This window comes from Lepidochelys kempii, chromosome 6 (genome assembly GCF_965140265.1).
Source record: "Lepidochelys kempii isolate rLepKem1 chromosome 6, rLepKem1.hap2, whole genome shotgun sequence".
NCBI classification, from domain to species: Eukaryota; Metazoa; Chordata; order Testudines; family Cheloniidae; genus Lepidochelys; species Lepidochelys kempii.
This window is the reverse complement of record NC_133261.1, coordinates 57520909-57535391: the sequence shown is the minus strand read 5'-3', so window position 1 is coordinate 57535391 and position 14483 is coordinate 57520909. Positions and strand designations below refer to the sequence as shown.

The window sequence follows — 14483 nt, the reverse complement described above, 5'->3', positions numbered from 1 at the left end:
CAAAGAGAAAACTGATTCCTTAAAGGCATGTGTCTCTTTATGTACATTAGTTACCTAGTGTACGTTTGCTGTGTCCTTCAAGGAAACTAGATTTTGAAATGGATGCTTCACATCTCCAGAGGCACACCCCTAGCTACAGGACATTTAGCATATTCATGTAAGACAACTACACTCCTTCTCAAATCATCTGATGCCTGTACTTAATAGAAAGAGGGCATTCTATACAGAGGAAAAAAAAAGAGTGATTGAAAATCCAGGGCAATGTTGGGGTTTCACAAAACACTCCAGAACATTTTCCTCCCAAAAAGATAGTTGAGAAGAGCCCTCATTTTGCTCCCTCCCTATGCAACAAAACAAAATCTTTAAACAACAGGCATTGGGCTGCCAAAATCCAGAGTTATTTTCGGTTCTCCCACTATTAGCAAAAGGGTCACAGGAAAGTTACACGAGCAGAATGTGCCTTTTACTCATATATATATATATATAATTTATTAAAAAAAAAAAAAAAAAAAAAGGATTGTGTGGTAGCAATTATGGACATCTTATGCCCCAAGGACTTGTGTTGCTTGAGTGACTAGTAGTGGTGCTAATTCACAGACAAACCTGAACATATTCCACATTTTCAAAAATGTCCCCACGGTGATAGCGAACAGGCTGGTCCCACTGGCAGTGCAAGCTGTGCTGTTGGTTGCCAAGCCGACATATCTGATGGTTCCCTATGGAGCACAAACATTAACAAAAGTTCATTGCTGTGAAAGAGCAGAAGGTTTCTCAGCTGACCAAAACCAGCACATTAGCTTGCAACTAGACTCGGATACCTTGTTGACTGGTATTAAAGGAGAACTCCATCTTTGAAAGAAGATAGCTAAACTAATATTTGTGTAAAGGACTACATGACATTTGACTACACTTCCTGCAGTACAGTTTGCATGGAGTTTGGGATTTGACATACCCAATTCTGCATTCCCTACTCATTTTCCTACAGTACTTTTGCACTTCATTCAGCCTTTTTGGCAGTCAGTCTTTTCCAGATAGGCACAAGAGTGCTGCTGAGAAAACTGAATGGTTGCTCAGATACTGGAGATGTAGGATAGATTTAATCCTTTAACTACGAATTCACAGAAGAAAGGACATTATGTTCCAAAAGTTTGCTCTTGTAGTGCATTGAGTGTCCTAGATTTACTCGGAATTCCCTCAACTCTAGAACCTATAGCTTAGGGCTTATCTACCCAGCAAATTAGTGCCAGGTATAGACAGAGTACCTTGCCTTGCTGCAAACACCCTACTACATGTGCACTAAAAGTTCTGTAGTTGAAATCTGAGTACATCAAAATGCACTACAGAACTTTGTGTGCTGTAGTAAAGTCCACATGGTGAGTTAGTGCTTGGCAAGCTAGTGCACTGCAGATTCACACCCTGGCTTCACACCCAGCATTAACTTGTTATGTAGATAAGTCCTTAGAATAATTTATCTAACAAAATTCAAATATAGTTTAGTATTAAGTAGGAGGGATGGGTTTTTTGTCAGATGTTTTCCTGCACAATTTCCTAGCCTCCATTATTCAAAGGCCTCAACATTTCAGCATTTCCATTTCTAGCTATGATGGACTACAGTTCCTCCATAAGCTAATCAACATGGGCTGTACTAGCTCAGGGCCCCTAAGAACAACAAAACATGCTCCCTTTTCCTGAAACTAAGCGTGTTTTATAGATTTTTGCCTTTGCCAGACAAGGACCCATGGACTGATCGGAGAACATGTCACACACAACTTTTTCAAAAGCAAAATGAAATGGCCACCTAAGAGCATCATAACCCAATATGGGAGTGAATTGTTTCACTGCATTACGCTGTGACTGAAAGTGACTAACTCTTACTCGTTACATTCAGTGCTCATTACAAAATTTGTACCTAGTTGTGCCTCTTTTGCCATCTGCGTCTCATGGATGATGTTCCTCAGGATTTGCTCTTCTTGGATCAGCTTGTGCTTCTCTAAGATCTCCTGTTGTCTCAGGTAATGGTCATGCTGTTTTTGATATTCCTTCAACTCATTTAGTGTTCGCTGAAGTGATCTTAAAATTTGACACCAGGAAAGTTTATGCTGAATTGTTTTAAACAGCCATCTGTCGTTTCACATTCATATGAAACTTTTGGTTGCTTACAATATTTGTATTTATGATTATGCAATAGTTGTAAACTGTTGTAAGTTAAAACATATCATTGTTTTACCACAATGGTGAGCAATAATCACAGGAACAGAACATTGAGAATGAGACCTCTTGCATATGAATTTTTATTAGGCTTTTCAGAGGATGCATGTCTTAGTTACCTATGCTGAGCTTCCAGTTTCTGCTCAAGTTTTTGCTGACAAAGGACAGCGTGCTTCCTTTTTACAGCTTGCTCAAACCCTGGTTTGGCCTGTAAAGCATGATCATAACACAGGACTGAGTGGTTGTACTCCCCAAGCATCTGAAGAATGATTGAAAGAGAGAGAAAGTTAGCCACTGTTCAGTAACATTTAATGAAACACTTTCAGTGATTAATAAAGATCAGTTTTTTACTTCAATTTAATATTGATTTGTTTTAATCAGCAGCCAATCTCTTCTGAAATTAGAACCATGTTGTTGGGTAAATCAGCTACAAGACTGGTTTTGCTCTAAGAGGTGTTTTCAACAGCAGATATAAGCTTTTCTTTGTTAGTTGAAAGATTAATTTCTCTGCGAAGTTGGTTGGATTCAGACCTCTTAAATATCAAGCTTGAACAATGTGTGAAATTTATTGCAGGATCATTTAATCATTGCGCTGTATTTTAAAAGTGCTGCAACTGTAGCCAAAGAGATTAAATTATACCATCTGGTTTTCTGTAGTTATTGGAAAATAAAAATCTTATTTACTGCGTATATATTTCCCAAAGTGTAATAGCTGGTAAAGAAGTCACTGTAATCCAGAGCTGCATGGACCACGATGGCTGCATCCGCTGAGAAATGAGCCCTGTGTAGAACATTTGCCAAGTTTACCAGGGCAATATCTTTACTGTGCCTAGAGAAAAAAGGAAAAAAAAATATTAAAAAGATGTCTGATAATGACTTTCTTTATTCATGTTTCTTGTTTGCTTTCCAGGCACACGTTACAAGGACTTTCCAAAACTAACAGCAGCTAGTAAACATTGCAAGTATGCAGTGCTGACTTGAAGCCTTAATTGCATGATCTAGCCCAGTGGCTCTCAACCCTTCCAGACTACCCTATCCCTTTCAGGAGTCTGATTTGTCTTGCATACCCGCAAGTTTCACCTCACTTAAAACTACTTGTTTACAAGATCAGACATAAAAATACAAACAAGTGTCACATCACTCTATTACCAAAAATTTGCTTGCTTCCTCATTTTTCCACATAATTATAAAATACATCAATTGGAATATAAATATTGTACTTACTTTTCCATATACTATACACTGAAATGTATAAACAAGTCATTGTCTGTATGAAACTTTGTAATGACTTCCCTAGTGCATTTTATGTAGCCTGTTGTAAAAGTAGGCAAATATCTAGATGACTTCATGTACTCCCTGGAAGATCTATGCATACCCCTAGGGTATATGTGCCCCTGTTTGAGAACTACTGATCTTGCCAAAATATATTCTAAAAGTATGTTTAGCTTCTAGATTGTCTGTGGAAAAACTACTCATTACTCAGTCAGGGGAACTAACTTAATATTGGATTGTTCCAGCCAAGGTGTCATTTGGATGGATGGCATTATGTTTATGAAAGCGTTGTACTGTTTTTCATTTTTAATACTCCATCTGTGTACTTTACAATCAAATGTACATGTAACCTTTATTTCTCATACAGGGTGTATAGACAAACTACTCAAGCTTCATTTAGCAGTCCAGAATCATAGAGCAACACACATTTAAAATAAAACTAGGTACATTACTGAATCTCTTCACAATAGTATCTGTGCACACCCTAAAATATTTATGGATTTATCATTATAACATCTCTGTGAGGTATTATCCACATTTTGCTGATGAGTAACCGACAAGGAAGGCATTCAATGACTTGCATCAAGAACATGATTTCATGGCAGAGCCAGAAACTGAACCTAGATCTTCTACATCCCAGACCAGCATCTAAACTATAAGATCATCCTCTTTCTCCTTTATCATTCCAAAAGTCACATCATAAGTCACAGTGAGCAAGCAGGATTTGTCTCATCAAGGTATTTACAAAATTTGCTGAAGTGCCATCTTGCAAGTTTCAGAAAACTAGAAAGTATTGTTTACTAGAATATACTAAGATTGAAGCACAGCTTTGAACTGCTGCCACCTATAACCAACCTCAAATTGTGGTTGAGAGAATGAAATCAAAAGTGGGTTTATAACCTCTAAAGAAAGCTACCACTATTCAGCTATGCAGCCACCCCAATGGCACAGCAGAGGTTTCTTCAGTGCCAACCATGTAGCATAAGTTATAAGAGCACTGAGCTTAATTACAAAATACCATATATTGCAACTACTCTGAGTCATCAGTTTTCAGTTTCAATTAATTCACCGTATAGGTAGTGTCTACCCTCACTTGTACTGTTGCCCCAGGCCAACCTTTTCTAAATGGTGTTTTCCTGGAATGTCACTGGATTTTGAAAATTGATGTTTGAAGAGTGGCTTTGAATGGATATTAATATTGTTAGTGGCACTTTCCTGATCACTGTGCACTCTCCTGATACAGCAGATTGCTACTCATTCATCTAGGGGGACGATCACAGATTTAGTAGCCAGAGAATAACCCTTCCCACCAGACTAGACCATCTCCAGGGATGCTACCAGAGCCCTAAAATTGCAACAGCCACCGTTGTTCCTGTGTTCCCAATCTGACAAGACTCCATTACAAGATGTGCCTTGACACAAGTAGCTTAGTGTTGGTTACGTTCACATCTCATTGTACCAACTATTCTGCAGCACATTTCATACCTTCTCTACAGAATTTGGCCAATAAATTTCTACTAAAAAGCAGCAAGATTGTCATTCTTTTGGTATTGTCAGGTTTGTGGATTACTGAAGTGAAAGACTGCACAAGTCTAACATAAATTGAATAAAATTTTCAGTCTTTACCTCCTGGCTATTTCACCCTCTTAAGAGCTATTTAAAACTGTAGCTGCTTAATAGTGAAACTCTGAATGGCAGTCTCTATTCAGTAGACTCTATCACCCATTTTCTTAGGATACAATTTTCAGTAACTAAAAAACTGTATACTGTTTAGGATAAATAGAAAGCAGACTGGAAAAGGAACCTGTATCAGCTGCTCTCACCTTGAGGAGAAGTGGAGAGCCCGCATGGCACACTCTACTACCTGATATGGCTCATTCTTTATTCGCCAATAAAATGAGGCCATATTATACAGCACCCAGGAAGAAGAATTCTGTAAGAAAACACATGACTGTAACAACTGTAACAATCCAAGAGCCAAGGTATACTATAAACCAATAGGCTGACTAGACTTTCCAATTGGTACTGGAGGCAAAATTAAACTCTGAACATGCCTTCAGTTATGCCTCTCCTTCTGCAACAATGCCCTTCAATAGGAGCTGGGAGCATTTAAAGGGAGAATGAATCAGCATATAAATACATCAAGGATATATGAACCCCAATATTAACTTTCACAAGGATGCCTGAAGTGACCATTTAATCATCAACATTTTTATTTTAAGCTGAATAAGGAATGTGCACAGCAGTATGATGCAGAAAAATCTTTGAGAAAATGGCCATTTCAGTTCCATTGTTTTCTCTTTTTGATGCCTTTGCTCTTTAACTACTTGGGTTCTATTTCAAATGTTCAGGCTGTTAAGTGATGACTGTGCATTTTCTGTGGTTTGATGAGCTATATCTCACCAGTTACTAAAGCTGAACTTTAAATCATGTCCATTTACTTCTCTGGCTGCTGATCCTCACTGCAGTGAAAGACATGGCTTCCCGTGATGTGTTTATTTTCCAGTGGAAAACACTGAAGTGCTGCCCCATGTACCAGGGATCTCAACATTTGTTGGTACTTGCACATGATGAATAGTATGTGGACAGACAGTACCCATAGCGTTGTATTCCACAAATACACTGTATATGCAACAGTACAAGAGCTTCTTGAGGCTGTTCTTGTGCATGCCACAACTATGAGGGTCCCTACTGTCATACCTTCATTAGACCTTCATAAATGCGATGGCCTATGTCCTCTATACTTCTTCCTAAACGTCTGGATAAGTAAATGGAGATAGGATCTTCTTTAGGTAACAAAGGTGCGGAAAGATTAACTCTTTCTTGAACACCCTAGATTGAGGGAAGAGAACACAATAAATGTCTACTGAAAGTTTTATTGAGGCTACAAGAGTAAAATACAGCAGATTTCAGGAAAATTTACAAAATAATACTTTATGCTCCTGTAGCATCTTCCACCCGAGTATCTCAAAGTTTCTCAAGCTTCATCCTTGAGACATCAGCATTATACTCACTCTTTTACAGATGGGAAAACATTAGAATGATATTAATGCAAACACATCCAAAAGCAGCCTCTCATCCTGCATTTTTTGGGGTCCCCCCCAAATTGAGATAACTAGGATCTTATTTTCTATGGTACTGAATACTGACAGCTCCCATAAATTCAACTGTGGGTGCCAAGTATCTCTAGAACATCAGACAAAGTGTGTCGAGCGAGGCACTGCAAAAGTTAATGCACAAAAGGAGTGAGTGGATGCTTTTGAAAATTATTGAAAATAATTCAGGACCCAGCCAGGAATAGAACTGAGAAACCCTGGTTCCTGCTTCAACTGCAAGAATATCCTCTCTCTTTTGGAAGTAACAGAAACCTTTTATTAAAACCACTTCTTTTTAAAAAATAATCATCAAGAGACAGACCCTAAGGCCAGGTCTACACTAGAAACTTTTGCCACTACAGTAATGTTGCTTAGAGGTCTGATTTTTATACAACTTTTCTATACCAGCATGAGCACTCTTTTGCTGGTACACGCTAAAATTTAGATTAGGAAGGTTTCCCAAAAGCTATAACAGCCAACCTCTTCAAACCATCAGGCAGCAGGAGGAGAAACACCTTGCAATTGCCTACTTACCCTTAAGTGCTGAAAAGCATGAATGCTGTATGGAAGATCTAGAATTTTTGTACAGTCTGGTTGTTCTAGGTCAGGAGGTACAGGAGACCGTGTGTCTATATAGTCTTCGGGGCTAAAACCAGAAAGCAACATATCAAACTCAGTGCTTACAAGTGCTTTAATCCATAAAGTTCATGAGAGGCACTAGTGAAATAGTTAGTTAAAAATACCAACATTTTGTGCTGAACAGACCACTACTTCTAAAAAATGAACATCTGTGTTTGAGCTAGTTAGCACCCCTGAAGCACTCTCTCAGATTTATGAGTCAGTACAAGGGATAAACAGTACTTTACTGATTTGGGGCTTTGCTCTGAAAGTGAATTGTTAGCTACCTTAGAAGAGACAGATTGATACTTAGAAATATACTAGCTGGGAGATTTTGGCAATACATGTTGAGGAACATCTGTCCACCCAGTGTGTTTCTGTTGTAATTATTCTTCCCTCTACAAGGCAGAGAGTAATACATTCTGACCAGAGAAGTCTCTCTGCCCTGGTCTACACGAGTTTAGGTCGAATTTAGCAGTGTTAGATCTATTTAACCTTGCACCCATCCACATGATGAAGCCATTTCTGTCGACTTAAAGAGCTCTTAAAATTTATTTCTGTACTTCTGCCTGACGAGGGGATTAGTGCTGAAATCGACATCGCCGGGTTGAATTTGGGGTACTGCGGATGCAATTCGACGGTATTGGCCTCCTGGAGCTATTCCAGAGTGTTCCATTGTGATTGCTCTGGACAGCACTTTGAACTCAGATGCACTAGCCAGGTACACAGGAAAAGCCCCGGGAACTTTTGAATTTCATTTCCTGTTTGGCCAGTGTGGCAAACTCAGCAGCACAGGTGACCATGCAGTCCCCCCAGAATGTTTCTACGCTCCCCCATCATCTCCGTCCCTGAGGTTATTGCAGATTAGAAGGCGAAAAAATGCACTCGTGAGGACATGTTTTCCGAACTCATGAAGTCCTCCCGCACTGATAGGGCACAGCTTAAAGCATGGAGGCATTCAGTGGCAGAGGCCAGGAAAGAATTGCTGTGTTTGCTTAACAACAGAAGTATTATGCCTCGCTAGCGATCCTGCCCGAGCCAGGTCACTGTGTCACAAGCACTCCACGCTGTGTCAGCCTTGGGCGGGGGCAAGACCGCTTTGTGAGCGGGAAGGCCATAGATATAGACATTGCATTAGGTAGCTTCTGTAGCTAGAGAAAACAAAACATTCTTGTGCATTCGGCAAAATCTGTGGCTAAAAAAGAGAAGTCCCGTGACACACCAAACTATTAATAATACACAACCACACGTTATATAAAGTATAATAGGGACCACGCGAGGGGTACGTTCAAGTTGGGTTTCCATAGTGTAGTGGTTATCGCATTCACCAAACACGCGAAAGGTCCCCGGTTCAAAACCGGGTGGAAACAGGTCCCTGATCCTTTTTCTGACTCCCCTCCTGCATTTTTAGTCTTAGAACAGACCGCACTGCGAAACTTTACTTTTAATTATATCAATTATGAGTTAAACAATATGGAAGCTCTCTCTAAGTTATAGTCCCGGATTCCTTACCCTTTCAGCTGCTCTGATAAATTAACATTTTTGTTAGGGGCAGGGGAAAATTTTCATGAAGCCTTTTATAGGGACTAAATGCTATCTAGGACTCTGAAATAATCTTAACGTGGCCCACAGAGTGCAATCCTTCATTCTGGATTTGTCATTCCACAAGCTGAGCTGCTCCTTACTACTGTCCAGGCTTCATGAGCCATGGGAGGAAGGGGTAGGTATGACCGTGCGGTGCTGCCAGCTGGGAGAGCAGCCTGAGGCAGAAGCCTCCAGCTTGCATGATATTCCAGGCAGGACTGAATCTCCATGAGACGAAACTTAAAGAAGAGAATGACTTGTAGTCACTCCCATTCGGTGCTCTAAGAGGAGAATAGCCATGTCTGTCCAGGCGCCCCTGATCGACTTCACCTAGGTCTACAAGGAGCACCCAGGAGACGTACGATGGCCATCAGTCCTACTGCACCATCTGCCACAAAGGCAAGGAGCTGCTGCTGTGTAGCAATGCAGTACCGCGTCTGCCAGCAGCACCCAGGAGACGTACGGTGACGGTGAGCTGAGCGGGCTCCATGGTGGTATGGCAAGCATGGCTGCGGGCTGAGTGGGGCTGGCGGCTGAGACCCCGGCTGGCAGGTGCTGGCGGACAGAGCCCCAGACCGGCAGCGGGCTGAGCGGCTAAGCCCGCTGCCAGTCTGGGGCTCCGTCTGCTGGCCCTGCTCAACCCGCTGCCTGCCTGGGGTTTGGATCATCCAGGCAGGTAGCGGGCTGAGCTGGGCCGGCGGACGGGACCCCGGAAAAAAGGTGAGAAACGATTGTCTGCCATTGCTTTCACGGAGGGAGGGGTGCCCGACGACATGTACCCAAAACCACCCACGACAAAGTTTTTGCCCCATCAGGCATTGGTAGCTTAACCCAGAATTCCAATGGGCAGCAGAGACTGCAGGAACTGTGGGATAGCTACCCACAGTGCACCGCTCTGTAAGTCGATGCTCGCCACAGTAGGGAGGACGCAGCCTGCCGACTTAATGCACTTAGTGTGGACATACGCAATTGACTGTATAATATCGACTTCTATAAAATCGATCTAATTTTGTAGTGTAGCTATACCCTTAGATTGTGATATACAAATATTATGAAGAGTGAAGAGAAACCTGTAGAATCTGGGAATGGGGCTAGACAACTCAGATCTAGGGAGAGGAAGTTTTAAATAAAGTAACCCTTTTCCACACCTCAAGTACACACATGGCAAGGCAGGAAGATCAGCCCTGAAGATCACCTCAACCAAAAAAGTTGAGCTTCACATGGACTATTCATATTCCTTTTATCTTCTAAGCATTACAGTTAGGTAGCATTTGATTCATTAGTTTTCTATTTCTGGAGATGCAACTTCAAATCTGTCTTGAGTTAAAAATGAACCAGGTGGTTTCAGTCTGCTCCACACTAGAGGAAGTTTATCCACTTAAGAAAAAAAAAAACCACCCTAAAAAACCACCACCATGTAGCTCAATTCACATGACTGACACTCACTACTCAGGAAAAATCCTGGTTAGGAACATTAGAGTCTTTATAGATCATCATAGACGGAAGCCCCGAAATGCAACACTACAAGTCAGGATTGAAGTGCATTAGTTTGGGGTGGAAAGCAGTACTCCTCCACATACAGTGAAAACCCCTCCAACATTAACACACAATAAAAACAGATGCCATCCAAGGGAACTATCATCGGACAATTTCTTAAAAATTCTCGATATGAACTTTTTTTGATCTCACGCTCACGTATTAATCTTTATTTTGTAAAACCTTATTAAAGTACAAGAGTTTCATCTCATTACCTGATATCTTTGCTCTCTAAGGTGATGTATGTGCCATCATACAGATCCAAGTCCCCCAAGGGCACCTTTGCTTTAATACAGTCTGGATCCTCTTTATTATGCCTTTGTTCCAGCCCTGTGTCTCGGTCTTCATTCTCCTCTATATGAATCTTTTGAGCAACTAACTGTTTCTGTAGGAATAAGAGAAATAGAAACATGCATATATTGAGGTAATAAAGCACATCCCCACTGACAGGACACTTGCCCAAGCCAAGCTTCTTTCTTACCAAAGCAACCCATTCAAACAAAAAACAGCACCACTACCTAAACAGGTCTCCCTTGAGAAATGAGAGTCTGTTACAGATATTTTGATTTACCCTATATATATATATGCTTACAGAAAAAACAGTATAAACTGACCAGACCCTCCTTTATTTCTCCCATTGTCCCTAAAGAATGACCAAAGAGCACTCAAATTTCACTGTAGGTAAATTTACAAACAGAAAGAGGAAACACTACCACAAAGTGTAGACTCCTTGTGACAGGGTGTACCAGGTCTTCACAACTCCATACAGGAGGGCCCACTGCTCTGCTGCACCCTGCCCCACCAGGAAACAGTTAGTTGAGAGGACAAGAGCAGCCGTTTTCAAAACCAGTGAGATCTGATCCTCCAGCAGTCAGAAAGGCTTGGGACGAGCAACAGCCAAACAATCAATAGCCAGAAGGCCAAAATAAAAGGAGCTGCCTGCAGCCAGCAAGTCAGTTCCCGGGTAGAGCCAGAGGAGCAATGAGGGACACTCCCTAGGCTGCAGCCAGAGGAACAAGTCCAGGCCGCCTCATTACTACACGCAATCAGTGGCCGATGAAACCCTGCTGATTCAATTCCAGAGCGGGTATTTAACCCGGAAAGGGCCAGAATTTATTTTGCTTATAAACTGGCCCAAAAGAGCTTGGAACAGTTTGTATTTTTGAGTTCATTATGCCCTGGAAGGTGTTTTGGACTATGTGACCTGGCCAGAGGGCTGAGCCACAGAAGACTCACAGAGGCAAGCTGACAGCCTGCAGCAAAGTCAATTCAGAACTCTAAGCAATGCTTCTCTATAGCAGCCTGTGGAATTCATTACACAAGGCAGCAGAATCAAATAATTTAGCAGGAATATCTTTTAAAAAGCTAATGTAGGTTTTATGGATAACCTTTTATCCATAAAATATATTAACAATATATTTAGCAATGCAACCCAAGACAATACCAAGAGATTGATCAAACTTCCCCCAGAAAAAGCTTGTAAAGGGAGGGAAGAATTCTTTATTCTTCCACTGAAACAGCACTGCACACTCAGACATGTGAATTACATTCCCTGCTCACACCTCTGTCCCTAGTTGGAATTTGCACAGCCTTTTTCATCAAAGCACTTTGCAAACAGTAATGTATTATTCCTCACAACACTGCATTACCTCCAGCTCTCTGAGGTAGTTTACCGTTGTTTCTTGTCTCATTAGTATCACCAAATCATGAGGATGTTTTAAGTTCATTGGCGAATCCACCTGCAAGACAGTTTAAAATGTAATTGTTTTAATCAGGAGAATGTTACAGCTTTGATAAATGGAGTTTTAAAAACGAAAATTAATGTCATTCAAACTAAGGCTCAAACCAGTTTTATGGAGCTGTTGAACTAATTTCAGAAGTTTTTATCTTCAGACATTGACAGTGCATCCATTATTATTCTGTATTACAGTATGTATGCAATATTGTGGCCACCTTTGGGGCTCTGAGTTTGCAATTTAGTTGAGCATTTAATTTCAACCCTATTCAAATATCTTCAGGTGTACAGCTTCCACTAATGATAATGGCAAATGGATGATTAAACCCCTTATTTTATATGAATTTCTAAATCGTCCATTACTGTAGTACCAAGGACCTTAAATAGAGATTGCAGTGATCAGTTTTAAAACATTTCCATCATAAAGTCCCCCTGTAAATATACAACACAAAAGTAATGTAACCTTAACATACCCACCTACTTTCAACCCTTTTCAAGAATTTACTTACTCAGACGACTGGAAATAAATGAGCAAAACACTGCACCATGAAGCGTCAGATCAAGAGCAAAACACACTCCAGAAGTTAAGGTTCTCAACCAAAACCACCCTGCCTCTGTCTCAATAGATTGTATGCAGGGACTGGTAGCTCAATATGTAAGGTTACACTGTGACTAAGTCAAGTCACAGTCCATGACAACGATGTGCAGTAGGAGGCATTCAGCTAGCTGTGAAACTGCATACCAGAGTTGGAATGGTGTGATCCTGTCCCGATGCCAGTTTAGCTCTGCCCCCAGAGCGGAAATGGCAGGGCCATAGAACCCTTCAGCTTCTTTGGACAAGTGTCTCACACTGCTACTGGATCCAGACCCTCTCAGACTTTGCACTCAGAAGTATAAAAACTGGGATTGGAGCTAGCTACTGCACGGGAAGCTCCTTGTGTCCTCCCCTAGCTCTACTTCCCACACCACAGTGGGCCAGCCAATCTGTAATTACTTACACATGCATGGGATTACCAATACATCCTTTTCTATACAAAGGTCACAGAGAATATTAGCTTACTGTGACACTACGCCCCATATTCCTCATAGTGATATGATTATGGCATAATTATGGTGCATTTTGTATAAGATAGGTCATGTTAGGTGTCATTGGAAAAGTTAAGATAGCCAGGTTCAGCAAATCGTTTGTGTGCATGTATCATTTTTGCATCTAAAGTTATGAATATTGACTATGTATCTGTATTTCAAATGTGCTTACTATGAGTAGCATGCACAGCTAGCCTTTCAGGTACAACAATGAAGAGGCTAGACAGTATTGATGGCCCACCAGCAAAGGCAATGGGCTATGGGAGAGTTTAGCCTTCCCATAGAAGTTTCGGCTGGCCTGTAAGTAATGGCTGCTATGACACAAGAAGGGCAAGTGACCAGACCACATGATACTGAACTCCATTTTGGGTACCTGTGTTTTTCCACAAACTGGGCTGGGAACTGTTTTTGGAACAAACGGTTCCCGCCATATGTTAAAGCTATCTAAAGGGGTTTGTGTGTGTGTGACATCATCTAGGGGCCTCACTTCCCACACAAGAGAATTCCTGGACACGTCTGAGAAACAAAGACTGAATTGGGGGAAGTGCTGGTCCCAGGCTAAAAGGATTTCTAGCCTGTGTATAGAAACCGGATGGACTGCTTGTATCATCAGTAAGGCTACATTTTAGTCACAGCTATTTTTAGTAAAGGTCACGGACAGGTCATGGGCAGAAAACTAAAATTCACAGGCCCATAGTCCATGACTTTTACTAAAAAAATTCCTGACTAAAATTGGGGCTGGGGTGGGGGAGGAGGAGAGACTCGGGGGGCACCACAGGTGCTGAGGAGGGGAAGTGCCATGGGTGGGGGAGATGGTGGGGCTGGGGCAGGCTCCTTACCTAGCTCCTGGGAAGCAGGGCCTCAGCTTCCTAGAGCGCCACGTGCTGCCTCAGCTCTGCTCCAAGTCCTGGTTCTGCAGCTCCCATTGGCTCGGAACCGTGGCCAATGGGAGCTTCAGGGGTGGTGCCTGGCTGCTGACAGAGGCAACATGTGGAGCTAGGAGAGCCGAGGAAGAGGAGCCCCCCATCCCAGGTAAGCACCGGTCCCAACTCCAAGCCCTGAGCCCCCACCACACCCAAACTCCTGCTGCTGTGGGGCTCCAAGACTGCCCCAGCAGCAGCCAGTGAGACTGACCCGAGGAATGAATGAGCTGCTCAAGTGGCTCCTGGGCCAGCTGCACGGATTATGGAGCCTTAATCATCAGCCTGGGTGAGAAATTGCTTATTCACATCCATTCTATCTAGTATCTTACACTTTGTTTGTAGTTTTGTTTATTTGTTAGGTAATCTGCTTTGATCTGTTTGCTATCACTTAAAGTCTATCTTTTGTAGTTATAAACTTGTTTTTTG

At 41.7% G+C, this 14483-nt stretch overlaps 1 protein-coding gene and 1 non-coding gene across 8 annotated transcripts in view; one reads left to right on the top strand and one right to left on the bottom strand.

The window, feature by feature from the left end:
• TTC17 (tetratricopeptide repeat domain 17) overlaps positions 1-14483 on the bottom strand; it is an 84405-nt gene that overhangs the window by 57880 nt on the left and 12042 nt on the right. For 6 of the 7 annotated variants that reach the window (XR_012159403.1, XM_073348043.1, XM_073348039.1 and 3 more), the window contains 9 exons: positions 11963-12052; positions 10529-10698; positions 7110-7221; positions 6181-6312; positions 5304-5413; positions 2893-3037; positions 2328-2467; positions 1910-2070; positions 604-716 (listed from right to left, as the gene is read on the bottom strand). Coding sequence is in view for 6 of the 7 variants with exons in the window: in XM_073348043.1 (XP_073204144.1) it covers positions 604-716; positions 1910-2070; positions 2328-2467; positions 2893-3037; positions 5304-5413; positions 6181-6312; positions 7110-7221; positions 10529-10698; positions 11963-12052 (1173 nt within the window). In the remaining variant the exon portion in view is untranslated. The remainder of the gene's footprint in view (positions 1-603; positions 717-1909; positions 2071-2327; positions 2468-2892; positions 3038-5303; positions 5414-6180; positions 6313-7109; positions 7222-10528; positions 10699-11962; positions 12053-14483) is intronic. The other variant, XM_073348038.1, reaches the window with a different exon arrangement.
• Positions 8491-8563, top strand: TRNAV-AAC (transfer RNA valine (anticodon AAC)). Its single transcript has one exon. It is a non-coding gene; the product is annotated as a tRNA-Val (tRNA).